Source organism: Chiloscyllium punctatum, chromosome 12 (genome assembly GCF_047496795.1).
Source record: "Chiloscyllium punctatum isolate Juve2018m chromosome 12, sChiPun1.3, whole genome shotgun sequence".
Taxonomy (NCBI): domain Eukaryota; kingdom Metazoa; phylum Chordata; class Chondrichthyes; order Orectolobiformes; family Hemiscylliidae; genus Chiloscyllium; species Chiloscyllium punctatum.
This window is the reverse complement of record NC_092750.1, coordinates 4596211-4623710: the sequence shown is the minus strand read 5'-3', so window position 1 is coordinate 4623710 and position 27500 is coordinate 4596211. Positions and strand designations below refer to the sequence as shown.

The window sequence follows — 27500 nt, the reverse complement described above, 5'->3', positions numbered from 1 at the left end:
CAGAGTGGGTGAAGGAGAGTGATGAAAGCACACCAGCAAGCTGCTAATGGGCTGAATGGCCTGTTGGGTTGTTTTGGTTTGAAGCAGAAATTGCCTGAAATATGAACATTTGCCCATTTTGAATCCAGAGCAGGTTTGACTCTGTGATCCAACACCATCCCGTGTATTTACTGACTCCACGAGGTCAGGATCCCAGGGGACTGTGATAAAGGTGTCTTGCCGAGAGGTGGGTGTCACAGCGTTGTCTGGGTCTCTCGAACATCACTGCCTGCCTTCGATGTACCAATCGAGCAGGAAGCAGACAGCGAGCAGCCCCGTGCCCAGCAGGTCACCCAGAGCGGTCAGGTAAGGGATGCTGAAGTTGTCAGGATCCAGACCCATTCTCCAAGTCAGGCGCACGATGATGTCAGCAGCATACAGCAGGAGGGTGACCTGGTCAGGGGGCAGACAGGCACCAGTCAGCTCAGAAACGGGACACAAACCCTCCCCACCCAACCCCCCACCCCCCACCACCCTTATCCCCAAAGCAATGACCCTCCGACAGTGCGGCACTCCCTCAGTACTGACCCTCTGACAGTGCGGCACTCCCTCAGTACTGACCCTCTGACAGTGTGGCACTCCCTCAGCACTGACCCTCCGACAGTGCGGCACTCCCTCAGCACTGACACTCCGACAGTGCGGCCCTCCCTCTGCACTGACCCTCTGACAGTGCGGCACTCCCTCAGCACTGACCCTCTGACAGTGCGGCCCTCCCTCAGCACTGACCCTCTGACAGTGCGGCCCTCCCTCAGCACTGACCCTCTGACAGTGCGGCCCTCCCTCTGCACTGACCCTCTGACAGTGCGGCACTCCCTCAGCACTGACCCTCTGACAGTGCGGCCCTCCCTCAGCACTGACCCTCTGACAGTGCGGCCCTCCCTCAGCACTGACCCTCTGACAGTGCGGCACTCCCTCAGCACTGACCCTCCGACAGTGCGGCACTCCCTCAGCACTGACCCTCTGACAGTGCGGCACTCCCTCAGTACTGACCCTCTGACAGTGCGGCACTCCCTCAGCACTGACCCTCCGATAGTGCGGCCCTCCCTCAGCACTGACCCTCTGACAGTGCGGCACTCCCTCAGTACTACTCAGGGATGTCTTTTTATATTTTATGAGGTAATGGGCGTTGAACCCACAGACCTGGTGACAGACGGGAGGGAGGGTGACTGAGCTGCTGCAGGAGTGCAGCATGGTCTCTGGCCCCTCACCTGCAGTAGCGCAGCGATGAGGTAGAACGCAGTGAAGGTGTAGGTTACAGCAACGTGTCCTCCCTGTACAAAGTGGATGGTGTAGAGGAAGATCAGCTGGCCAGGAATCACCAGGAAGAGCAGCACGATGGCCGAGGTGGAGTTAACGCCTGAGGAGAGAAGGAGACAGCTCCCAGAATTTCAGCCCAATACCGTGACCCCATCTGCAGAGGCACTGCACCCAGCAACAACTACTACCTGCATTTCTGTAGCACCTTTACACAATTAAACCTCATATAATATGAGTGTTCACTGAATCCCTACAGGACAGTTAGAGGACTTTCAGCCCATGCACCGATCCTATCCCTTTAACCCTGTATTTCCCATGGCTGTTATCTTTTCCAGAGGTGAGGCTGATGCCAGGTGATCCACCTGGGTCTGTGTGTGTGTCAGGCTCTGTACTGCTTGGGACAATGGAACGGGTAACTAGAGGCCATTTCAGAGGGCAGGGACAGTCAACCCCATGTAGGCCAGACCGGGTGAGGACGGCCGATCTCCTTCCCTGAAGGATCAGGTGCGATTTTCCGACAATTCGATTCTTAGTTCCAGATGTATCTTTATTGAATTCTGTTGTTGGGTTCAAACCCGGGTCCCAGAATGTTCCCTGTTGGAGATCAGATTGGTGTGGGGTGTGGGTGGGTGCGGGTGTGTGGGGGTGTGGGTGTGGGTGTGTGGGTGTGTGTGTGGGTGTGTGCAGAGAGTCCTGAGGAATAGAACACTGCACTGCGACACGCCGCGACACACTCCGGGACAAAGGCCGGGACACAGGCCGGGACACACTCCACTCCGGGACACACGCCGGGACACACGCCGGGACACAGGCCGGGACACACTCCAGTCCGGGACACACGCCGGGACACACTCTGGGACACACGCCGTGACAAACTCTGGGACACACTCCGGGACACACGCCGGGACACACGCCCGGACACACTCCACTCCGGGACACACGCCGGGACACACTCTGGGACACAGGCCGGGACACACTCCACTCCGGGACACACGCCGGGACACACTCTGGGACACACGCCGTGACAAACTCTGGGACACACGCCGGGACACACGCCTGGACACACGCCTGGACACATGCCTGGACAAACTCTGGGACACACTCCGTGACACACTCCGGGACACACGCCGTGACAAACTCCGGGACACACGCCGTGACAAACTCCGGGACACACGCCGGGACACACGCCGTGACAAACTCTGGGACACACGCCGGGACACACGCCAGGGCACACGCCGGGACACACGCCGTGACAAACTCCGGGACACACTCCGGGACACACTCCGGGACACACGCCGTGACAAACTCCGGGACACACGCCGGGACACACGCCGGGACACACGCCGGGACACACGCCGTGACACACGCCGGGACACACGCCGGGACACACTCCGGGACACACTCCGGGACACACTCCGGGACACACGCCGGGACACACGCCGGGACACACGCCGGGACACACGCCGGGACACACGCCGCGACACACGCCGCGACACACGCCGCGGCACACGCCGGGGCACACGCCGGGGCACACGCCGGGACACACTCCGGGACACACTCCGGGACACACTCCGGGACACACTCCGGGACACACGCCGGGACACACGCCGGGACACACGCCGGGACACACTGCGGGACACACGCCGCGACACACGCCGGGACACACGCCGGGGCACACGCCGGGGCACACTGCGGGGCACACGCCGCGACACACGCCGGGGCACACGCCGCGACACACGCCGGGACACACGCCGGGGCACACGCCGGAACACACTGCGGGACACACGCCGCGACACACGCCGGGGCACACGCCGGGGCACACGCCGGGGCACACGCCGGGACACACGCCGGGACACACGCCGGGACACACGCCGGGACACACGCCGGGACACACTGCGGGACACACGCCGCGACACACGCCGGGACACACGCCGGGGCACACGCCGCGACACACGCCGCGACACACGCCGGGACACACTCCGGGACACACGCCGCGACACACGCCGGGACACACGCCGTGACAAACTCCGGGACACACGCCGGGACACACTCCGGGACACACGCCGGGACACACTCCGGGACACACGCCGGGACACACGCCGCGACACACGCCGGGACACACGCCGCGACAAACTCCGGGACACACGCCGGGACACACTCCGGGACACACGCCGCGACACACGCCGCGACACACTGCGGGACACACGCCGGGACACACGCCGTGACAAACTCCGGGACACACGCCGGGACACACTCCGGGACACACGCCGGGACACACGCCGGGACACACGCCGCGACACACTGCGGGACACACGCCGGGACAAACTCCGGGACACACGCCGGGACACACGCCGTGACAAACTCCGGGACACACGCCGGGACACACTCCGGGACACACGCCGGGACACACTCCGGGACACACGCCGGGGCACACTCCGGGACACACGCCGGGACACACGCCGGGACACACTCCGGGACACACTCCGGGACACACTCCGGGACACACTCCGGGACACAGGCCGGGACACAGGCCGGGACAAACTCCGGGACACACGCCGGGACACACTCCGGGACACACTCCGGGACACACTCCGGGAGACACGCCGGGACACACTCCGGGACACACGCCGTGACACACTCCGGGACACACGCCGGGACACACGCCGGGACACACGCCGGGACACACGCCGGGACACACGCCGGGACACACTCCGGGACACACTCCGGGACACACGCCGGGACACACGCCGTGACACACTCCGGGAGACACGCCGTGACACACTCCGGGAGACACGCCGGGACACACGCCGGGACACACTCCGGGACACACGCCGGGACACACGCCGGGACACAGGCCGGGACACAGGCCGGGACACACTCCGCGACACACTCCGCGACACACGCCGGGACAAACTCCGGGACACACGCCGGGACACACTCCGGGACACACTCCGGGACACACGCCGTGACACACTCCGGGAGACACGCCGGGACACACTCCGGGACACACGCCGTGACACACTCCGGGACACACGCCGGGACACACTCCGGGACACACGCCGGGACACACTCCGGGACACACGCCGGGACACACGCCGGGACACACGCCGTGACAAACTCCGGGACACACGCCGGGACACACTCCGGGACACACGCCGGGACACACTCCGGGACACACGCCGCGACACACTGCGGGACACACGCCGGGACAAACTCCGGGACACACGCCGGGACACACGCCGTGACAAACTCCGGGACACACGCCGGGACACACGCCGGGACACACTCCGGGACACACTCCGGGGCACACTCCGGGACACACGCCGGGACACACGCCGGGACACACTCCGGGACACACTCCGGGACACACTCCGGGACACACTCCGGGGCACACTCCGGGGCACACTCCGGGACACACTCCGGGACACAGGCCGGGACACAGGCCGGGACAAACTCCGGGACACACTCCGGGACACACGCCGTGACACACGCCGCGACACACGCCGGGGCACACGCCGGGGCACACGCCGGGGCACACGCCGGGACACACTCCGGGACACACTCCGTGACACACGCCGGGACACACTCCGTGACACACGCCGGGACACACGCCGGGACACACTGCGGGACACACGCCGGGACACACGCCGGGGCACACTGCGGGACACACGCCGCGACACACGCCGGGGCACACTGCGGGACACACGCCGGGACACACGCCGGGGCACACGCCGGGACACACTGCGGGACACACGCCGCGACACACGCCGGGGCACACGCCGGGGCACACGCCGGGGCACACGCCGGGACACACGCCGGGACACACTGCGGGACACACGCCGCGACACACGCCGGGACACACGCCGGGGCACACGCCGCGACACACGCCGGGACACACGCTGCGACACACGCCGGGACACACGCCGTGACAAACTCCGGGACACACTCCGGGACACACGCCGGGACACACGCCGCGACACACTGCGGGACACACGCCGGGACACACGCCGTGACAAACTCCGGGACACACGCCGGGACACACTCCGGGACACACGCCGGGACACACGCCGGGACACACTCCGGGACACACGCCGCGACACACTGCGGGACACACGCCGGGACAAACTCCGGGACACACGCCGGGACACACGCCGTGACAAACTCCGGGACACACGCCGGGACACACTCCGGGACACACGCCGGGACACACTCCGGGACACACTCCGGGGCACACTCCGGGACACACGCCGGGACACACGCCGGGACACACTCCGGGACACACTCCGGGACACACTCCGGGACACACTCCGGGACACACTCCGGGGCACACTCCGGGGCACACTCCGGGACACACTCCGGGACACACTCCGGGACACACTCCGGGACACAGGCCGGGACACAGGCCGGGACAAACTCCGGGACACACGCCGGGACACACTCCGGGACACACTCCGGGACACACGCCGGGAGACACGCCGGGACACACTCCGGGACACACGCCGTGACACACTCCGGGACACACGCCGGGACACACGCCGGGACACACTCCGGGACACACTCCGCGACACACGCCGGGACACACGCCGGGACACACGCCGGGACACACTCCGGGACACACTCCGGGACACACGCCGTGACACACGCCGTGACACACTCCGGGAGACACGCCGTGACACACTCCGGGAGACACGCCGGGACACACTCCGGGACACACGCCGGGACACACGCCGGGACACACGCCGGGACACAGGCCGGGACACAGGCCGGGACACACTCCGCGACACACTCCGCGACACACGCCGGGACAAACTCCGGGACACACGCCGGGACACACTCCGGGACACACTCCGGGACACACGCCGTGACACACTCCGGGAGACACGCCGGGACACACTCCGGGACACACGCCGTGACACACTCCGGGACACACTCCGGGACACACGCCGTGACACACTCCGGGACACACGCCGGGACACAGGCCGGGACACACGCCGTGACACACTCCGGGACACACGCCGTGACACACTCCGGGACACACGCCGGGACACACTCCGGGACACACGCCGTGACACACTCCGGGACACACGCCGGGACACAGGCCGGGACACACGCCGGGAAACACGCCGGGACACACGCCGCGACACACGCCGTGACAAACTCCGGGACACACGCCGCGACAAACTCCGGGACACACGCCGGGACACACGCCGTGACAAAGTCCGGGACACACGCCGGGACACACTCCGGGACACACGCCGTGACAAAGTCCGGGACACACTCCGGGACACACTCCGGGACACACGCCGGGACACACGCCGTGACAAAGTCCGGGACACACGCCGGGACACACTCCGGGACACACGCCGTGACAAAGTCCGGGACACACGCCGGGACACACGCCGTGACAAAGTCCGGGACACACGCCGGGACACACTCCGGGACACACGCCGTGACAAAGTCCGGGACACACGCCGGGACACACGCCGGGAGACACGCCGGGAGACACGCCGGGACACTGCACTGGGACACTGCACTGGGACACACGCTGGGACACTGTACTGGGACACACGCTGGGACACTGTACTGGGACACTGCACTGGGACACTGCACTGGGACACTGCACTGGGACACTGCACTGGGACACTGCACTGGGACACACGCTGGGACACACACTGGGACACTGTACTGGGACACACGCTGGGACACACACTGGGACACTGTACTGGGACACACGCCGGGACACTGCACTGGGACACTGCACTGGGACACACGCTGGGACACACACTGGGACACTGTACTGGGACACACGCTGGGACACACACTGGGACACTGTACTGGGACACACGCCGGGACACTGCACTGGGACACTGCACTGGGACACACGCTGGGACACACACTGGGACACTGTACTGGGACACACGCCGGGACACTGCACTGGGACACACACTGGGACACTGTATTGGGACACACGCTGCAGGGACCGAGCTATGTCGGGAAGGGATGCAGGGGGTGACCTACCTGAGCGGAAAAAGGTGGTCCATGGATTTGGCCAATTCTGCCACATTCGGCGCGGCAGCACTCCCGGAACACTCCACAGGTGTAGGTAGGTCGAGATGCGACTGGCCTGAATAGCCACCAGGTTGCCCCCAACACCTAGCATCAGAAAATACCAGCAACTCAACAGGGGCTGCAACACACTCAGGGTTTCATTCTCAGCTGTTAGGCTGTGCCTCGTATTCGTCATCTGGGGGATGTTTCTGTGTGTAGATTGGTTGCTGTTTCCATTGCAGCAATGATTACACTTTCAAACATCCTCACTGACTCTGACCCGTTTATTTAACGGCCTCACACTGTCACATAATACCTTAGGATGAAATTCTGAAGTCTGCAGGAGGTGATTCATTATCTGGGACTATGCAGGAGATTAACCATCAATATGCAGTGATTTTCTGCCCATTGAGGGAAAGAAATTGCCCCTTCACAAAATGAAGAAGGGCTTCATTCCTGAAGAAGGGCTCTCGCCCGAAACGTTGATTCTCCTGCTCCTTGGATGCTGCCTGACCTGCTGCGCTTTTCCAGCAACACATTTTTCCAGCCCTTCACGAGAAGAGCACTGTTTTCCAGTCCACATTCGGGAAATGCCGCGGATGAATCTGACATAAAGTACTCACCGTTGATGACAGGGGTGAAAACAGCCATACCCTCAAAGTTTGGATTCGACACTGTCTTGTCCAGGATCAATCCACCAATACTGAGGAAACAAGGAGCAGAGGAACTCAATCAGAAATCATCGCCATCTTTCACAGAAACTGATGGGAAAACAGACCCTGTGACCTCCTGGGAGGGTCTGACGGGCGACAGTGTGGTATGTGCGGGTGCGGTTTATTCAGTTGTGCAACATGGCTGTCCCCAGCGACACCGGCATCTGTTGCCCATCCCTAACTGGCCAAGGGTTGCCAGCCACATTACTGTGGGTCTGGAGTCACGTGTAGGCTAGACCAGGGAAGGATGGCAGATTCCTTCCCTGAAGGACATGAGTGAACCAGATGGGTTTTCTTCCAACAATCAAGTTTCACGGTCAGCTTTCGACTTATTTCCCAATTTTTATAGAATTCTGCTGTAGTGGGATTTGAACCCGGGTCCCCAGAACGTTACTGGGCTCTCGGGATTGATACTCAGCCCCTGCCCCCTCCACACACAGCGGTTTATTTCTGTCAACCCTCCCGGTGCTCACGAGGCGATGGCAGACCCTCGGGGAGTTTACGGACAATCTCCCAGCATCCCCCCCCCCACCCTTCACCTCCATGATGGTGACCCTTCCCCTCCCCATGCCCCCCCCCCCCCCACCCCCCCATCAGGCACTCACCTGCTAATCGTCATGGCGACCAGGACGGGCTGCCAGCCGGATTTCAGCACCTCTGCCATCTGGGGGTTCCGCCTGGCGATCAGCACCCACACGGGGATCAGACCAATAAAGAGTCCACACAGTGAGGGCGCCAGGTAGACCATATCTGGGAACGGAGGTCAGGGGTCAGGGGGCAAATCACAGAGGGCAACCGCCACAGACCCACTCACCCTACCGCCCCGCACTGCCATGTCCCTCAGCCCCCTGCCAACCCCCACTCCACCATCACCACACCCACTCGACCCCCAATCCGCATGCCCCACCCATTTTCCCACCTACTGCCCCCACCCCCACTCCCACCAGCGACACTAACACCTCCACTCCCCCGCTCCCACGCCCACACTCCCACCCTCACTCACCCCCTGGGATCCCGAGGGGGTCATGGGGGTGAGTACGGGGTCCCCAGGGGGTGACGGGGGTAAGTACAGGGTCACTGGGGTGGGTACGGGGTCATGGGGGTGAGTACAGGGTCATAGGGGTGAGTACAGGGTCGCAGGGGTGTGTACAGGGTCACAGAGGTGAGTACAGGGTCATGGGGGTGGGTACAGGATCATGGGGTTGAGTACAGGGTCATGTGGGTGAGTACAGGGTCGCAGGGGTGAGTACGGGGCACCGAAGGGTCACGGGGGTGAGTACAGGGTCACGGGGGTGAGTACAGGGTCACGGGAGTGAGTACGGGGTCACGGGGGTGAGTACGGGGTCACGGGGGTGAGTACAGGGTCACGGGGGTGGGTACGGGGTCACGGGGGTGGGTACGGGGTCACGGGGGTGGGTACAGGGTCACGGGGGTGAGTACAGGGTCATGGGGGTGAGTACAGGGTCACGGGGGTGAGTACAGGGTGACAGGGGTGAATATGGGGTCACGGGGGTTGGGAGTTCCCACTGCCGCAGCCGGTGAGTGATGCTATGTGATGTCAGTCCCGGAGCAGACGCGGTGTGGGGTGTGGGGTGGGGTCTTACGGATGTGATCGAGGAACACACTGCTGATGGCAGCCAGCAGTGAGAGGGTGATCAGGTCACCCAGACTCGCTGCGATCGGAGTGGCAACATTATCCGGATTTATCCCAACCTTCCTCGATCCCAGGATCACCACAATCATCACCAGACCTACAGGCAGGGAAGGAAAGAAACACTTACATTTATATAGCAGCTAGCACACCCTCCCCCAAAACCACTTCAAAGCCAACGTCACGTGGGTTTGACGTGTCGACTCTGTTGCAAAGTGACAGTGCCCCTTCGTCAGAACACAGCATTCTGCTTTCCCTCCACACGACCTGCAATGTTTCACCAACAATTTTGGCTTTTGTTTACAGATTTTCAGAATCTTTGTTTGATTTGAAAAGTAAAGGTTTTCAGGGAGTGAGCAGGGGACTGGGTTCGGTACAACACACTTGGTACAGCTACCATAGACAACTGGCGCTGTTTGACTCCCCTGTACTGACTGGACCAGCTCAGAGCCAGGCTGGGGTGCTGGGACCTGGGGACAGTGAGAGGGGAGCATTACCAGCTGGACCTGTAACTGCACTGACCCAGAATTCAGCTGTTATTAAACTTCAAACATCAAACCAGTCCCTAGCTGTGCTATGGACACTGACTTAGACGGGCTGGAGGAGCGAGAGAGAGAGTGAGTGAGTGTGTGTGAGGGAGAGCAAGAGAGAACGAACGAGAGGGACAGAGAGCGCATGACAGCAAGACAGTGCAAGAGCGAGAGAGAGAGTGAGTGAGTGTGTGTGAGGGAGAGCAAGAGAGAACGAGCGAGAGAGACAGAGAGCACATGACAGTGAGACAGTGCAAGAGCGAGAGAGAGCGCGAAAGAAAGAGCAAAAGAGAGAGAGTGCAAGGAGGAGGGAGCAAGAGGGGGAAGCGGGGGGAGAGGGAGATGTGAGGCAGAGACATGAGGAAAGAGAGAGAAAATTAAATCAAGGCGAAGAACAGAAATGTGGAGGAGGTTAAAAAAACCTCAGTGTGGGAGAACAGACAGCGAGGGTGTTACAAAAATCAAAGAGACTGAGAGAAACTGAGATATGACGAGAGGTACAGAGAGCATTAGAGAAACCCCAGGTAGAGTGAGATAGACAAACAGTGACAGGGGGAGAGAGAGAAGACAGAAACCGTGTATCTGTGCGACAGACAGAATCTCAGGATGTGCCGAAGAATCTCACACTGGTGCAGCTCAGAGAGAGTGGGCAGATTTATTCTGAAGGTTGAAAGCTGAGACTGACTATCAGGCCGGGCTGCTTCATAGGGACAGGAGGCCATTCAGCCCATCGAGCCTGTCCAGCCATTGAGTATGATTGTCACCGATTGAACACTCCAATGCCTTTTACCCACCTCGTTCCCCACAACCCTGTACACCCCACTGACAATCAGAATCTATCAATGCCCACCTTTAGCAGACTGCAATACTGAGCTCCCACAGCCCTCTGTAGGACCGAACTCCAGAGGTTCACAATCCCCTGACTAAAACACACTCTGCCCCCCCCCCCCCCCCGCCTCAGCTTCCTGTGCCCCCCTGCCTTACCCTGGGCCAACATGCCCCCTGATTCTAGACTCCCCCAACCAGGGGGCGGGAACATCTGAACTACGTCTCTCTTCTCTCTCCCTTTAAGGATTTTCTACGTTTCAATGAGGCCACCTCCTATTCTTTGAAACGTTAGAAAATACAGGCCTCGTTCAATCCAAATCTCCTCACGGGACAGTGCCAGCATCTTGGAAATAGATCCAGTGAACTGCTGTTGCATTCCCTCTCTGACAACGAACCCTCTCCTGAGATAAAGAAGATCCTGCACACTGCTCTGGGTGGGGTCTAACTGGCTCCTCTACAAATGAAGCAAGATTTCCCTCCCCCTCTACTCAAATCCTCTCACAATCAAGGCTACCGTTCCAGTCTTTGGGGCCGAGCTGTTCAAAATACGCATCAATCATTTGAAGATGATCAAATATAATATTTCTAAAAGTGCAAATGGTAAAAAGTTTAGGTGCGAACGTTGGACGAAAATGTAAAAAGGTTCGGGATTTCAACAGGCTTAGTGAATAGGAAATAATGCAATAAATAGAACATATTGTGGAGAAATGTGAGGTTATCCACTTTGATAAGAGAAACATCCTCAATGAGCTCTCCAGCCTCCTCCTTCCCTTACTCTGGGCAGTCATTAACTCTCAACCCCAGCAAGTTGTCCAGTGCAATCTTCTTACTATCATACACTCCCTTCAAACCTCGGTACAGGAAAAGGCCGTTTGTGCAGTGAAGCCTTCCACAGTCGATCGCCTGCTGTGGCCCAGCAATGTGTGAACCTGGCTCCAGATCCCACTGGGTCACAGCAGGAAGACTTTAACTGGGAATGAGTTAAAGGGAATCGGGAGCTGAACGGACACAAGGGTCACGTTTGGAGTGAGACCGAGGTTCCTGTGGCTCAAAGCTGCCACACTCAGACAGTTCAGGGGAACTACAGCTGCAGAGACAATCAGACCCAACAGGTTCTGCATTCGTCCCAGGACGGCTTTGTAATCAGACAGCGAGGGGATTGGAGGATGTCGAGGGACAGAGAGGCCTGGGTGTATATCTCCACAGATCACCCAGAACGTAGAGAGGTAGATAAGGTGGTAACAGGATTCCAGTGTGGAAACAGTCCATCAAATCCACACTCACCCTCTGAGGAGCATCCCACCCACACCCCTATCCAATCCACCCTGACCTGCACATCTTCGGACTGTGGGAGGAAACCGGAGCACCCGGAGGAAACCCACGCAGACACGGGGAGAACGTGCAAACTCCACACAGAGAGTCACCCCAAGGCTGGGATCGAACCCGGGACCCTGGTGCTGTGAGGCAGCAGTGCTAACCACTGAGCCACCGGGCTGCCCCTTTTCATTATTATCTGAGCCAGAGAGTGGAAGGTTTTACAGGAACCCGGGTTCAAATCCCACCACAGCAGCTGGGGGAATTTAAATTCAAACGATAAATACGGAAACGAGAACAAGTCTCACTTAATGGTGACTGAGGAACTATCCTTGACTGTCATTCAAAACTCCATCTGATGTCCAACAGGGAAGGACACCTCTGTGCTCACCTGGGCTGACCTACACGGGACTCCAGACCAGCAGCAATATGGTTGATTCCTGAATAACTTTGCAAACCACAGAGTTGTGTCAGAGCACCAGCAAGTTTTGAAACAAAGTGGGTGCCCCTACACTCGAGGACAGTGACATACCAGAAGGCAGCTTACAGTCCTAGTCATAGAGTCATCCAGCATGGAAACAGACCCTTCGGCCCAACCAGTCCATGCTGACCCTAATCCCAAACTAAATTAGTCCCACCTGCCTGCTCCTGGCCCATATCCCTCCAAGCCTTTCCCGTCCGTGTCCTTATCCAAATGACTTTTAAAGCTGTAACTGTCCCCACAGACCCCCCCTTCCTCTGGCAGCTCATTCCAAACGCGACCCACTCTCTGGGTAAAAAGGTTACCCATTGTGTCTTTTTTAAAACTCTCTCCACTCCCTTTAACACTGTGCCCCCTTGAAGTCCCCTACCCCAGGGAAAAAGACCTTGGTTATTTCCCCCACCCATGCCCCTCGTGATTTTTTAAATCCCCATAAGGTCAGCCCTCAATGCACCAGTGAAAACCGTTCCTCTCTGGGGCATTTGGGGAGAGGTCATCAACACTGACCCAGCCAAGCAATACCCACATCCCCAGTGTGAAGGTGCAAATGGCTGATTTACTAGGGACACGCCTCCTACTGTTAAACTCTGACCTTCTGTAACCGCACTGACCCCAACATCACAGCACCTCAAGGTCAAAGGGTGAGGGGAGGGCAGGAGGCTGCCGAGCTGCTGGGTATGAGAGTGAAACACCAAGGAAGGCTGGAGGTACCTAAGGAGAGTGCAGCGATGAAGGCAGTGATAGTGCTACTTGCACACAGGACAGCTGCTTCATTCAGATCAACGTGACCCCTGGAGAGTGAGCCCAGAATAACTGCAGCTACAGCAGCAAGGAAACCAACCACGGTGGCCTGAACCTGTATCAGAGACAGAAACACAGAGACAATGAGAGAGGCCCAGAGACAGAGGGGCAGAGGGGCAGAGGGGCAGAGGGGCAGAGGGGCAGAGGGGCAGAGGGACAGAGGGGCAGAGGGACAGAGGGGCAGAGGGGCAGAGGGACAGAGGGACAGAGAGACAGAGGGACAGAGGGACAGAGGGGCAGAGAGACAGAGGGGCAGAGGGGCAGAGGGATAGAGGGGCAGAGGGACAGAGGGACAGAGGGGCAGAGAGACAGAGGGACAGAGGGACAGAGAGACAGAGGGACAGAGGGACAGAGAGACAGAGGGACAGAGGGGCAGAGAGACAGAAGGGCAGAAGGGCAGAGGGGCAGAGGGACAGAGGGACAGAGGGACAGAGGGACAGAGGGGCAGAGAGACAGAGGGACAGAGGGGCAGAGGGACAGAGGGACAGAGGGACAGAGGGACAGAGGGGCAGAGGGGCAGAGGGGCAGAGGGACAGAGAGACAGAGGGGCAGAGGGACAGGGGGACAGGGGGACAGAGGGGCAGAGAGAGACAAAGATGAGAGATACACAGAGGTACATGGAAACACTGAGACTGAGGCAGAGATATTGAACATAGAACATTACAGTGCAGTACAGACTCTTCGGCCCTTGATGTTGTGCCGACCTGTCATACCAATTTGAAGCCCATCTAACCTACACTATTCCATGTGTACGTCCATATGCATGTCCAATGACGACTTAAATGCACTTAAAGTTGGTGAATCTACTACCTTTGCAGGCAAAGCATTCCATACCCTTACTACTCTCTGAGTAAAGAAACTACCTCTGACATCTGTCCTATATCTATCACCCCTCAATTTAAAGCTATGCCCCCTCGTGCTCGCCGTCCCCATACTTGGAAAAAGGCTCTCCCTGTCCACCCTATGTAACCCTCTGATTATCTTTTATGTCTCTATTAAGTCACCTCACAACCTTCTTCCCTCGAACGAACACAGCCTCAAGTCTCTCAGCCTTTCCTCGTAAGACCTTCCCTCCAGACCAGGCAACATCCTCGTAAATCTCCTCTGAACCCTTTCCAAAGCTTCCACGTCCTCCCTATAATGCGGTGACCAGAACTGTACACAATACTCCAAGTGCGGCCGCACCAGAGTTTTGTACAGCTGTAGCATAACCTCATGGTTCTGGAACTCGATCCCTCTATTAATAAAAGCTAAAACACTGTATGCCTTCTGAACAACCCTGTCAACCTGGGTGGCAACTTTCAAGGGTCTGTGTACCTGGAAACTGAGATCTCTCTGCTCATCTACACTACCAAGAATCTTACCATTAGCCCAGTACTTTGCATTCCTCTTACTCCTTCCAAAGTGAGTCACCTCACACTTGTCCGCATTAAACTCCATTAGCCACCTCTCAGTCCAGCTCTGCAGCTTATCTATGTCTCTCTGTAACCTACAACATCCTTCGTCACTATCCACAACTCCGCCGACCTTAGTGTCGTCTGCAAATTTACTAACCCACCCTTCTACGCCCTCATCCAGGTCATTTATAATAATGATGAACAGTAGTGAACCCAACACCGACCCTTGTGGTACACCACTAGCAACTGGACTCCAGGATGAACATTTCCCATCAACCACCACCCTCTGTCTTCTTTCAGCAAGCCAATTACTGATCCAAACTGCGCTATCTCCCACAATCCCATTCCTCCACATTTTGTACAATAGCCTACTGTGGGGAACCTTATCAAACGCTTTGCTGAAATCCATATACACCACATCAACCGGTTTACTCTCATCTACCTGTTTGGTTACCTTCTCATTCCTGAAGAAGGGCTGATGCCCGAAACGTCGATTCTCCTGTTCCTTGGATGCTGCCTGACCTGCTGCGCTTTTCCAGCAACACATTTTCAGCTCTGATCTCCAGCATCTGCACTCCTCACTTTCTCCACCTTCTCAAAGAACTCAATAAGGTTTGTGAGGCACGGCCTACACTTTACAAAACGGTGCTGACTATCCCTAATCGAATGATTCTTTTCTAGACGATTATAAATCCTATCTCTTATAACCTTTTCCAACACTTTACCAACAACTGAGACACTGAGGCAATGAGATATAGAGACTGACAGAGAGATCCAGAGAAACAGAACAGAGCAATACATATAGCCGAGGCAGAGAGAGAGAGGGAGACAGACACGGAGACATTTAAGCACAGTGACACTGGTACAGAGACACAGAAATTGAGGGTGGGAGATAGGAGCAGGGAATTTTGTTTGTGTTTTACCTGAATCAAAGCTAAATTACTTGTCACTAATGTCCACCTCTCTCTGGGATGATCGAGTTTTCCAGTATTAGCCTGGACAGAAACACAATTATTTTACTCAGAGAAATGTCACCATGTCCAGTAAGGGCAGTGTCCAATAGATTTCGGAAGGAGATGGGGTAATACACCACGGCCAGGATGATCGAGTCTGGGTGCCTCACCAAACATCAGGCTGTGTAACATCCAGCATGACAGCTGGGACAGATGGGATGAAGTTTATTAACGCCACTACCTGCACACACAGAAAACATCTCGCAGCGTTAGATATAGTTCGGGTCTACAGTCAGTGATGTTCCTTTTACATGTTATACCAGTGACTAACAGAGCAAGGCAAAACCTCACACATGAGGGTCATATGTTCGGATGACCTTGAGCTGTCTGAAACATACACAGCCCGAGTGAGATGGATTCAATTAGACAAACCAGAGTGGGAAGAGTTAGTAAATCCATCATTGTTACAAGGAGGTGGGAACAGAGATTATAGGGAAGGGACTGGTGTACATACAAATGCTTGAAGGTTCTAAGATGCAAGAGCAGAATGAGGCCATTCATTCTGTCAGGACTGACCCACTATTCGATCATGGCTGATATGTTTCTCAACCCCATTCCCCTGCCTTCTCCCTGTAACCCCTGACCCCTCCCTCACTTATCAGGAACCTAATTACTTCTGTTTTAAAAACACCCTGACTTGGTCTCCACCTGTGGCAATGAGTCCCACAGATTCCCCACCCTCTGGCTGAAGAAATTCCTCCTGATCTCAGTTCTAAAGGGTCATCCCTTCACCCTGAGGCAGTGTCCTCGGATCCTGGTCTCTCTGATACTGCTGGAAACATCTTCCTCACGTCCGCTCTATCCAGGCCTCTCTGTATCTTTCCTCCCACCCCCACCACTCCCCCAATCCTTCTAAACTCCATGAATACAAGCCCAGAGTCCTCAACTGCTCCTCACATGACAAGCCCCTCATCCCCAGGGATCACTCTTGTGAACCTCCTCTGGACCCCCTCCAAGGCCAGCACATCCTTCCCTCAATATAGGGCCCAAACCTGCTCACAATGTTCCAAACACAGTCTGACCAGAGCCTGATATAGCCTCAGCAGTCCATTCCTTCTAGCCCTCTTGAAATGAAGACTGACATTGCATTTGCCTTCCTAACTGAGCCTGCATGTTAACCTGAGGAGAATCCTGAGCTGGGATTTGCAAGTCCCTTTGTGCTTCAGATTTCTGAAGGCAAACTCCCATTTAGGAAATAGTCTACACCTCTATTCGTCCTCATAAAGTCCATAACCTCCCACCTTGCCACACTGCTCCGTCTGTGCCCACTCACCTAGCCTGTCCAAGTCCTTCTACAGTCTCCCAGCTTCCTCAACACCACCTGTCCCTCTGTATATCTTTGTCTTACCTGCAAATATCGCAACAATGCCCTCAGAACCTTCATTCAGATTGTTCATATATAATGTGAATAATTGTCAGAAATCAGACAACACTAAGTTATAGTCCAACAGGTCCATGTAACATTCACCTGATGAGGGGGCAGCGCTCTGAAAGCTTGTGATTTCAAATACACCTGTTGGACTATAACCTGGTGTCGTCTAACGTCTGACCTCGTCCACCCCAGTCCAACACCGGCACCTCCACGCTGTGAATAGGTGTGGTTCCCATCGCCCCCTGTGGAACTCCACTAGTCACCAGCTGTCATCCTGCAAAAGCCCGTTATCCCCACTCGCTGCCTTCCACCAATCCCAAAGTTGAGAAGGCTGTCAATACTATAAGCTGGCATTCATATCTTATTAATCCAGGTACAGACTACTCAAGTAAGTGAAGTCAATCCATGCCTTAACTGCAGCAAGACTTGAACAATACCCAGACTTGGTGGGTAAATGGTACATAACATTCGTGCCACACAATGACCAACTCAACAAGACAGAATCTTAACATTGTCCCTCAATATTCCATGGTATCACCATCATTATAACCCCCACTATCAACAGCCGAGGGGTTACCATTGACCAGAAACTGCAGTGAGTAACTCCCCTCCTGATTCCCCAAAGCCTGTCCACCATCTACACGGCACCAGTCAGGAGTGGGATGGAATCCTCCCCACTTGCCCTGGATGGGGGCAGCTCCAACAACACTCAAGAAGCTCAACACCATCCAGGGACAAAGCAGCCGCTTGATTGGCCCCACACCCACAAACACCCCCTCCCTCCCCCACTGACACTCAGTAACAGCAGTGTGTACTATCTACAAGACGCACTGCAGAAATTCATCAAAGATCCTCAGGCAGCATCTTCCAAACCCACAACCACTTCCATCTAGAAGGACGAGGACAGCAGATACATGGGAACACCACCCCCTGCAAGTTCCCTCCAAGCCCCTCACCATCCTGACTTGGAAATATATCGCCGTTCCTTCACTGTCGCTGGGACAAAATCCTGGAATTCCCTCCCTAAGGGCATTGTGGGTCTACCTACAGCACATGGACTGCAGCGGGTCAAGAAGGCAGCTCACCCCCACACCCTCTGAGGGGCTTGGACACTGAACAGTATAGCACAGGAACTGGCCCTTCGGCCCTGCTTACATTGGCCCACCAACCATGATGTCAATCTAAAATAATCCCATCTGCCTGCCTTTATTCCCTTCTTATCTTCCCACTTATCTACTGCCCTTCTCCTCCCAAAGGCAACCTGACAGAGCAGACACCGAGAGGTCGTTTCCCCCTGACTGGTTTATCGGGGAGACAGAGTCTTGGGTGATTGGCCTGATAGTTAGTGGCAGGGATCACTGGGTTGGGAGTTTGCCATTCCATCAGTGACTGTTGCTCAGGCTGAGACAGATGGATTATTGGTCAACCCAGGAATTGAGCAGCAGGTGAGGATGTTCAGATAACGCAGGAAATAACAGAGAAGGCTAGTCTACTGATTCCTGTGTTAATGTGAGGTCATCAGCAGTTCATGTGATGAAATCCACCAGGGTTGATCTGAACCAGAAATGGCCAATCCCAAACCAGAGATCCACGGCTTTCTCCACAGGAAACACTAAAGGAAAATATTTGGTTGGTATCTCACTCATCTCCTGAGCTTCCAAACTTAGACAGCCTCATTGATCTTGAGGGAGCCCTGTTTCCTCCCTCAGTACTGCACGCCCTGAATGTACTTTAAGAATCTCTTTCGATTCTCCTTAACATTATCCACAGGGGCTCCTTTTTGCCCCCTTGATTTCCTTCTTCAGTGTACTCTTGGAACCTCCAGGGAATCACTTAATGACACATGCCTCCTTTTTCAAGCCTCAATATCTCTAACCATCCATTGTTCCCTACTCAGCCAGACCCAGTTCTTGATGAAGGGCTTATCCTTGAAATGTTGACTCTCCTGCTCCTCGGATGCCGTACATTTCCAGCACCACAGTTTTTGACTCAAGTTCCTAACCATGCCCTGAGTTCATCTGCCTTCCCTGTTAGGCCTCTTGCATCAAAATAAATGCAATTTAATCCATCAGTCTTCCCCCCATTTCCTGCCAAGCTCTTGCCCATTATATCCATTTGACTTATCCCAGGTTGACTGCACCAATCTCAGTCTCCTGTCTTTTCTCACTCCTGTTTTGGATTCCCCGCCCCGACGCCCCCAGACTAGTCTAAAGCCTCCTGAGTAGCACTGAGCAAACTTCCCCACAAGGACACACCAACTCAAACCCTTCCACTCACCGCCGTCGACATCCTGGAGGCAAGAGTCATTTCCAAGTTGCCTTTCAGACCGACCAGGGCTGGAACTAGGATGAAGATCTCAGTGATTGTCTGGAATACTGCCCAGTGCTGCAGAGACCGGACAGGGAATAAGACTTTTAGTCATGGTGCATGGGAGAGGTACAAAGACATTGAAAATATTCAGAGAGAAGTGCAGCAATAAAAAACATTCAGAGTCAATTTGGCCCATCCAGTCCATGCTGACCATTATCCCCAAACTAAACCGGTCCCACCTGCCTGCTCCTGGTCCACGTCCCTCCAAACCTTTTCTATTCATGAACTTGCCCAAATGTCTTTTAAACATTGTAACTGGCCGTATCCACCAGCGTCTCTGGCAGCTCGTTCCACACTGAGTTAAGGCAAGAATCAGGCCATTTAGGCCAACAGGAGGCCACTCGGCCCCTTGAGTCAAGATCAGAGTGGTGCTGGAAAAGCACAGTAGGTCAGGCAGTATCCGAGGAGCAGGAAAATCGACATCTCGGGCAAAAGCCCTTCTTCAGGAATGAGGCTGGGAGCCATGGGGGTGGAGAGATAAATGGGAGGGGGGGTGGGGATGGGGGGGTGGAAGATAACTGAGAGTGAGATAGTTAAGTGGAGGTGGGGGTAAAGGGGATAGGGCAGAGGGGAGGGTAGAGCGGATAGGTGGGAAGCCAGTCGGCGCCTGGTCTCCCCAATGTAGAGGAGACAGGAATGGGAGCAACGGACACAGTAAATGATATTGGTGGATGTGCAGGTAAAACTTTGATGGATGTGGAAGGCTCCTTTGGGGCCTTGGATGGAGGTGAGGGAGGAGGTGTGGGCGCAGGTTTTGCAATTCCTGCGGTGGCAGGGGAGGGTGTCAGGGAAGGTGGGTTTGTGGGGGGGCGTGGACCTGACAAGAGTCGTGGAAGGATTGGTCTTTACAGAAAGTGGATAGGGGAGGGGAGGAAAATATATCTCTGGTGGTGGGGTCCATTTGTAGAATCGATGTTTCGGGCCCTTGACCCTATTCTGCCATCAATACAATCTTGGCCGATCTGACTAACTTCAAACACACATTCTCACCTATCCCCAATAGCCTTCTACCCCTCGCTTTGTGAATATCTACCCCCTGCGCCCTTAAACACGTTCAAAGTCTCTGTATCCCTGTCTTTTCAGGAAGTGGTCCAAAGGTTCATGACTCTCTGAAAATGAAAATATTTCCTTATCTCTGTGACCCCCCCAGTTCAAGATTCCCGCCACACCTACCCAGTCAAGATCCATCAGGATTTTATATATCCCAATTAAGTTTCTTCTGACCTTTCTAAACTCCAGGGGACCCAAGCTGAGTCTGCCTCAGCTCTCCTCATAAAACAACCCAGCCGTTCTGGGCGTTGACCCACTAAATCGGCTCCGAACGGCTTCCCAATGTTTTTTCATGTCCTTCCTCAAATTAAGGAGACCAACACTGTACAATATAACAACCAAAAGGATGGTGGATGCTTTAAATCCAAAACGGAAATTGCTGGAAAAACTCAGCAGGTCTGGCAGCATCTGTGGGAGAGAAATCAGAGTTAAATCAGAGAGACTTCAAAACTGATGGGTCACCAGACCTGAAATGTGAACTCTGATTTCTCTCCCACAGATGCTGCCAGACCTGCTGAGCTTTTCCAGCTATTTCTGTTTGTGTTACTGTACACCGTACTCCAGGTAGAGCCTACCCACTGCCCTGTACAGCAGAAGCATTACCTCAGCTGTTCTGTATTTAATTCCTCTCATGTCGACAGGACAGCATGCTATTCGTTGTCTTGTTTCCCTCCCGGACCAGCATACACACACTCGCATTTCCCGATCCCTCTGCATCTTACCACCTCTGCAAGCTCTCAATAAGAGGCTCCCTTATTAATCATCCTTCCAAAAGGGACAGTTTCACACTCTCCCACATTATAGCCCATTTTCTAATCATTGTGCATTCACCGAAGCTACCTGTAACTTTTTGTCATCTCGATTCTCCTCGTTACAACTTTACTACCTATCTTTTGAGTCATCAGAAAATGTGACAACCATCCAGATTCAACCCTTTCAGATGCCTTATGCAAATCTAATTATGGTACATCCACTGATTCCCAGTATTGGTTAAACATGATTTCCTGTTCACAAAACAATATTGACTCACTGTACACCCATGACTGCATCGTCAAATACCAGACTAATGCCATTTACAAGTTCGCTGATGACACCACCATAGTCGGTCGAATCTCAGATGGCGATAAAACAGACAACAGACGGGAGGTGGAAGACCTGGTGCACTGAGAACAACCTCGCTCTCAATGCTGGCAAAACCAAGGAACTCATTATTGACTTTCAGCGTGATGTTACTCATGCCCCCCCTACACATTAACAGCACAGAGGTGGAACGAGTGGAGAGTGTCAAGGTCCTGGGAGTGGTCATCAACAACAAGCTTTCTTGGACTCTTCATGTGGACGCACTGGTTACAAAGGCCCAACAATGTCTCTTCTTCCTCAGGCAGCTGAGGAAATTTGGCGTGACAGCGAATACCCTTGCCAACTTTTATAGAGGCTCCATTGAGAACATTCTGTCTGGATGTATCACCATCTGGTATGGCAAGTGTACCATTCAAGATCGGAGACGGTTACAGAGAGTGGGGAACTCGGCCCGGACAATCACAAAGGCCAACCTCCCATCTACAGAATCCATCTACCAGGCCCACTGTCGAGGAAAGGCCGCCAGCATTCTCAAAGATCCATCCCGCCCTGACAATGTTTTTCTACAACCTCTACCATCGGGGAGAAGGTACAGAAGCCTGAACACACACACCAGCTGGTTTAGAAACAGTTTCTACCCAACTGTGTTACAATACTGAATGGACTCACAAACTCTTAACATTTGCCTGTACCTGTGTTTTTGTTTTTGCCGCTGTTTACCTGTTATTTACTATCCATGCTGTTTAACTCCGTGATCTGCCTGGATTGCTGACAAGACAAAGCTTTTCACTGTGCCTCGGTACATGGGACAATCAATTCAATTCAAACGCTATGTGATTACTCTGACCTTTGGAGTCAGTTAGTTCATGTGGTTGGACTCTGCGACACCAACACGGTGGGTTCATTCCCTACACCAAGTGAGGTTACTATGAAGGTCTCTGCTTCTCAACCCGTCCCCTGATCGGAGGCCTGGTGATCTCCTGGGTTAAAGCACCCCCATAGTCCTCTGGGACAGTGGTGACATTACTGCATAGCTTCTAACAGCAACCCTACAGTGGGTGGTACAGCTAACTGGGCTGTAGCTTCCTGCTCTCTGTCTCACTCCCTCTTCCAAGAAAGGGGTTACATTCACTAGCTTCTGATCAGAAGGAATCCTTCCCAAACTTAAGAACTTTTAGAAAGGTTTGTGAAGGTTTGTAGCTCAGGTTGAGGTTTAGGGTGTAGGTTTGCTCACTGAGCTGTAGGTTTGATATCCAGATGTTTCATTACCTGGCGAGGTAACATCATCAGTGGTGACCTCCAAGTGAAGTGAAGCAGTTGTCTCCTGCTTTCTATTGATATCTTTCTCCAGAGAATTCCTAGAGGCCTGGCACTCCAACCACAACACCATAAACAAACACATAGATCTAGATACCATCTATCAACCCCTTAGAAAACAAACAGGAAATGACATCACCACAAACCCCAGGAACCCCATCCAGGAGAAAGATATAAATAGAAAGCAGGAGACAACAGCTTCGCTTCACTTGGAGTTCGCCACTGATGATGTTACCTCGCCAGGTAATGAAATATCTGGATATCAAACCTACAGCTCAGTGAGCAAACCTACACCCTAGACTTTTGGAAAGTCAAGACCCAAACCAAGACCAAACTCAATCTCACTAGCCACTTCCAGAATAGGCGATAAACGACTGTGGATCATTGGTTGCCAAGTCTCTCCCCCACCAGGAGACAGACAGACTTCCTTCAGGGAAGGAATCTGCCATCCTTCCCCTGTCTGGCCTACATGTGACTCCTGGCCCACGGCAATGTGGTTGATTCTTAACTGGAGTGGGGTGCTGGAAAAGCACAGCATCCGAGGAGCAGGAGAGTCGACATTTTGGGCAGGAGCCCTTCATCAGGATTCCTGATGCAGAACTCATGCCTGAGAAGTGGATTTTCCTGCTCCTTGGATGCTTCCTGACCTTCTGTGCCTTTCCAGCACCACACTCTTTGACTCTGACCTCCAGCATCTGCAGTCCTCACTTTCTCCTAGACTCTTAACTGCCCTGGCCAGTGACATCCACACCTCACGAACGATACAAGAATAAAAATGCTAGCCTAATCAGTGATGTCCTCATCCTGGGCAACAGATGCTGGTCCAGCCAGATAGCCCAGACCCCAGGCAGCAATAGAAAAACGCTCAGCCTCAAACATTGGCCAATTAACTCAAAGGCCTAATGAGCTAGGCCTCAGCCACCATGGGATGGGAATTTAGCAGAATAAGCGTTCAGCGTTTTGGTCTTTTCTATTCACTCGTAGGATTTATTGTCAGCATTTATTGTCTATCCCTAGTTGCCCTTGAGAAGGTGGGGGTGAGCTGCCTTATTAAATGTTGTTATTTTCCACTTTTGCCATTAGTTTGTAAAGTTCTTGGTCCCAAAGGATCAAAGAGGACACCAGTTTTACCCCTAGCCCCCAGCCCACCTGATGAGTGGCACGGTGGCTCAGTGGTTAGCACTGCTGCCTCACAGCGCCAGGGACCCGGGTTCGATTCCACCCTCGGGACAATAATCTGTGTGGAGTTTGCACATTCTCCCCGTTTCTGCGTGGTTTCCTCCGGGTGCTCTGGTTTCCTCCCACAGTTACAAAGATGTGCAGGTTAGGTGGATTGGCCATGCTAAATTGCCCGTAGTGTTCAGGGATGTGTAGGCTAGGTGCATTAGTCAGAGGTAAATGTAGGGTAAGGGAATGGTTCTGGGTGGGTTACTCTTCGGAGGGTCAGTGTGGACTGGTTGGGCTGAAGGGCCTGTTTCCACACTGTAGGGACTCTATGACTGAGAAGCAGAAGGCCGGAAGAACGCAGCATCAGGAGGTGGAGAAGTCAATGTTTCAGGTGTAACCCTGCCTTAGGACTGAGAGCAGGGATACAGATAGAGTGAGAGAGAGGGGGCAGTAAACAGGGGAGACAGATACAGCCACAGAGAGAGATAGAAAGAATGAGACAGAGGGAGGGAGAGATTAAACAGCACAGCCTTTTCTAAAGCTTTATCGCTAATTGTCAGCTGACAAGAGCCACAATAGAAACCTCTTTTAATCCTATCAGCCTTGCTGAATACTTTCCATGCTCCCACTATGGTGTAACATGCTTTAAATAGAAAGAAACTTCCAGTTAACAAATGGAAAATGCAACATATCTAACTGGGATGAAGAGTTACAATTCCTCCGCAGAGAGACTGTCACCTCTGTTTGGTGTTTTGAGATTGGACTGGTCACATGACTCCAACATTCGATCATCCCAACCCGTCCATAAACCAGCAGAATAGTTACAACTTATTTTCTCTTTACATTATCTCTAACGCGATTTAAAAGCAGCAACTTGGGGGTCAGTTTGGTTAATTCTGTTGAAAATGGGCTAATCATCAACCTAAATAAAACCAAAAAGTGTTGGAGAAATAGTGAACAAGTCATAGAGTCAATTCCTGCTGTCTGTACCTGACAAACACTTCCTTCTTGTTCTTGACCAGTGCCTCCATTTAGAGTCATAGAGTCATAGAGATGTACAGCACGGAAACAGACCCTTCGGTCCAAATTGTCCAGGCCGACCAGATATCCCAACCCAATCTAGTCCCACCTGCCAGCACCCGGCCCATATCCCTCCAGACCCTTCCTATTCATATACCCATCCAAATGCCTCTTAAATGTTGTAATTGTACCAGCCTCCACCACATCCTCTGGCAGCTCATTCCATACACGTACCACCCTCTGTGTGAAAAAGTTGCCCCTTAGGTCTCTTCTTTATCTTTTCCCTCTCACCCTAAACCTATACCCTCTAGTTCTGTACTCCCCGACCCCAGGGAAAAGACTTTGTCTATTTACCCTATCCAGGCCCCTCATAATTTTGTAAACCTCTATAAGGTCACCCCTCAGCCTCCGACGCTCCAAGGAAAACAGCCCCAGCCTGTTCAACCTCTCCCTGTAGCTCAAATCCTCCAACCCTGGTAACATCCTTGTAAATCTTTTCTGAACCCTTTCAAGTTTCACAACATCTTTCCAAAAGGAAGGAGACCAGAATTGCACGCAATATTCCAACAGTGGCCTAACCAATGTCCTGTACATCTGCAACATGACCTCCCAACTCCTGTACTCAATACTCTGATCAATAAAGGAAAGCATACCAAACGCCGCCTTCACTATCCTATCTACCTGCGACTCCACTTTCAAGGAGCTATGAACCTGCACTCCAAGGTCTCTTTGTTCAGCAACACTCCCTCGGACCTTACCATTAAGTGTATAAGTCCTGCTACGATTTGCTTTCCCAAAATGAGTTGATGTTTTGAGACCTGTTCTGAAGAACTAGCCCCAAAACGTTAACTCTGATTTCTCTCCCCAGATGCTGCCAGACCTGCTGAGCTTTTCCAGCAATTCCTGTTATTGTTTGAGATTCCTAGCATCCTCAGCATAAGGCATGGCCAAGAGGAAGTCTGTGGAAAACCCAATTTACAGCAAATACCTTTTAAAGGGACATTGTGAAGTGGGGAATATCGAAGCAGCAGGCGTTGGGGATAGGGTGAGGGGATTGGAGCAGTGAGAGGGTCTCACAGCCACTCCCTCTGTTTCAGGCTTGGCGCACCCACCCATTTTATTTCATTTTTCTCTCAATGTTTTGTTTTTATTTTTCTGCCTCTCACTTCCAGAGGACAGTGCAGCTGCCCTGGGCACACGCTCACTCACACTCGCTTTGTTTCTTAGTTTCATTCCTCAGCAACGACCCCCCCACCCGCATGTCACCATCCTCCACTCCCCCTATCTCTCAGACCCTCCTTGTCTCACTCTCCTACCCCCTTCCCTTGGCACCTACACCCTCCATTTTGCTGTTTCTCTGGTCCCCGGGGGTGGGGGGGAGGACCTGGCCATCCCCCTGCCAATACCCGCTCACCCACCCACACAGTCCCTGCCCCACCACCACACACACAGACACACACCCACACACACACCCATTCACCCCCCCTCCACACACACACACATATTCTCACACACAGACGTACACCCTTTCCCACGACCACACACACATACCCTCTCACACACACACCCTCACACACCCACCCACACACACCCATTCACCCTCCCTCCACACACAAACATACCCTCACACACAGACATACACCCATTCCCCCCACCACACACACACACACCCTCTCACACACACCCACACACACAGACACACACACCCATTCACCCCTTCCACACACACATACCCTCACACAGACACACACACACACCCTCACAGACACACACACATCCATTCCCCCCACTACACACACCCTCTCTCACACACACACCCTCACACAGACACACACACATCCATTTCCCCCACTACACACACCCTCTCTCACACACACACCCTCATACAGACACACGCACACCCTCACACAGACACACACACATCCAATCCCCCCACCACACACACCCTCTCTCACACACACACCCTCATACAGACACACACACACCCTCACACAGACACACACACATCCAATCCCCCCACCACACACACCCTCTCTCACACACACACCCTCA

The 27500-nt window shown here is 54.3% G+C and overlaps 1 protein-coding gene across 4 annotated transcripts in view; it reads right to left on the bottom strand.

Annotated features, from left to right (window-relative positions):
* The window catches only part of LOC140483564 (solute carrier family 41 member 3-like), a 61636-nt gene that overhangs the window by 2590 nt on the left and 31546 nt on the right, over positions 1–27500 (bottom strand). For all 4 annotated transcript variants that reach the window (XM_072581778.1, XM_072581777.1, XM_072581775.1 and 1 more), the window contains 9 exons: positions 19722–19829; positions 15983–16054; positions 13573–13717; positions 9662–9808; positions 8663–8807; positions 7968–8047; positions 7315–7449; positions 1248–1396; positions 1–432 (listed from right to left, as the gene is read on the bottom strand). The exon at positions 1–432 is cut by the window's left edge and continues 2590 nt beyond it. In XM_072581778.1, the coding sequence (XP_072437879.1) occupies positions 262–432; positions 1248–1396; positions 7315–7449; positions 7968–8047; positions 8663–8807; positions 9662–9808; positions 13573–13717; positions 15983–16054; positions 19722–19829 (1152 nt within the window). In that variant the 3' untranslated portion in view covers positions 1–261. The remainder of the gene's footprint in view (positions 433–1247; positions 1397–7314; positions 7450–7967; positions 8048–8662; positions 8808–9661; positions 9809–13572; positions 13718–15982; positions 16055–19721; positions 19830–27500) is intronic.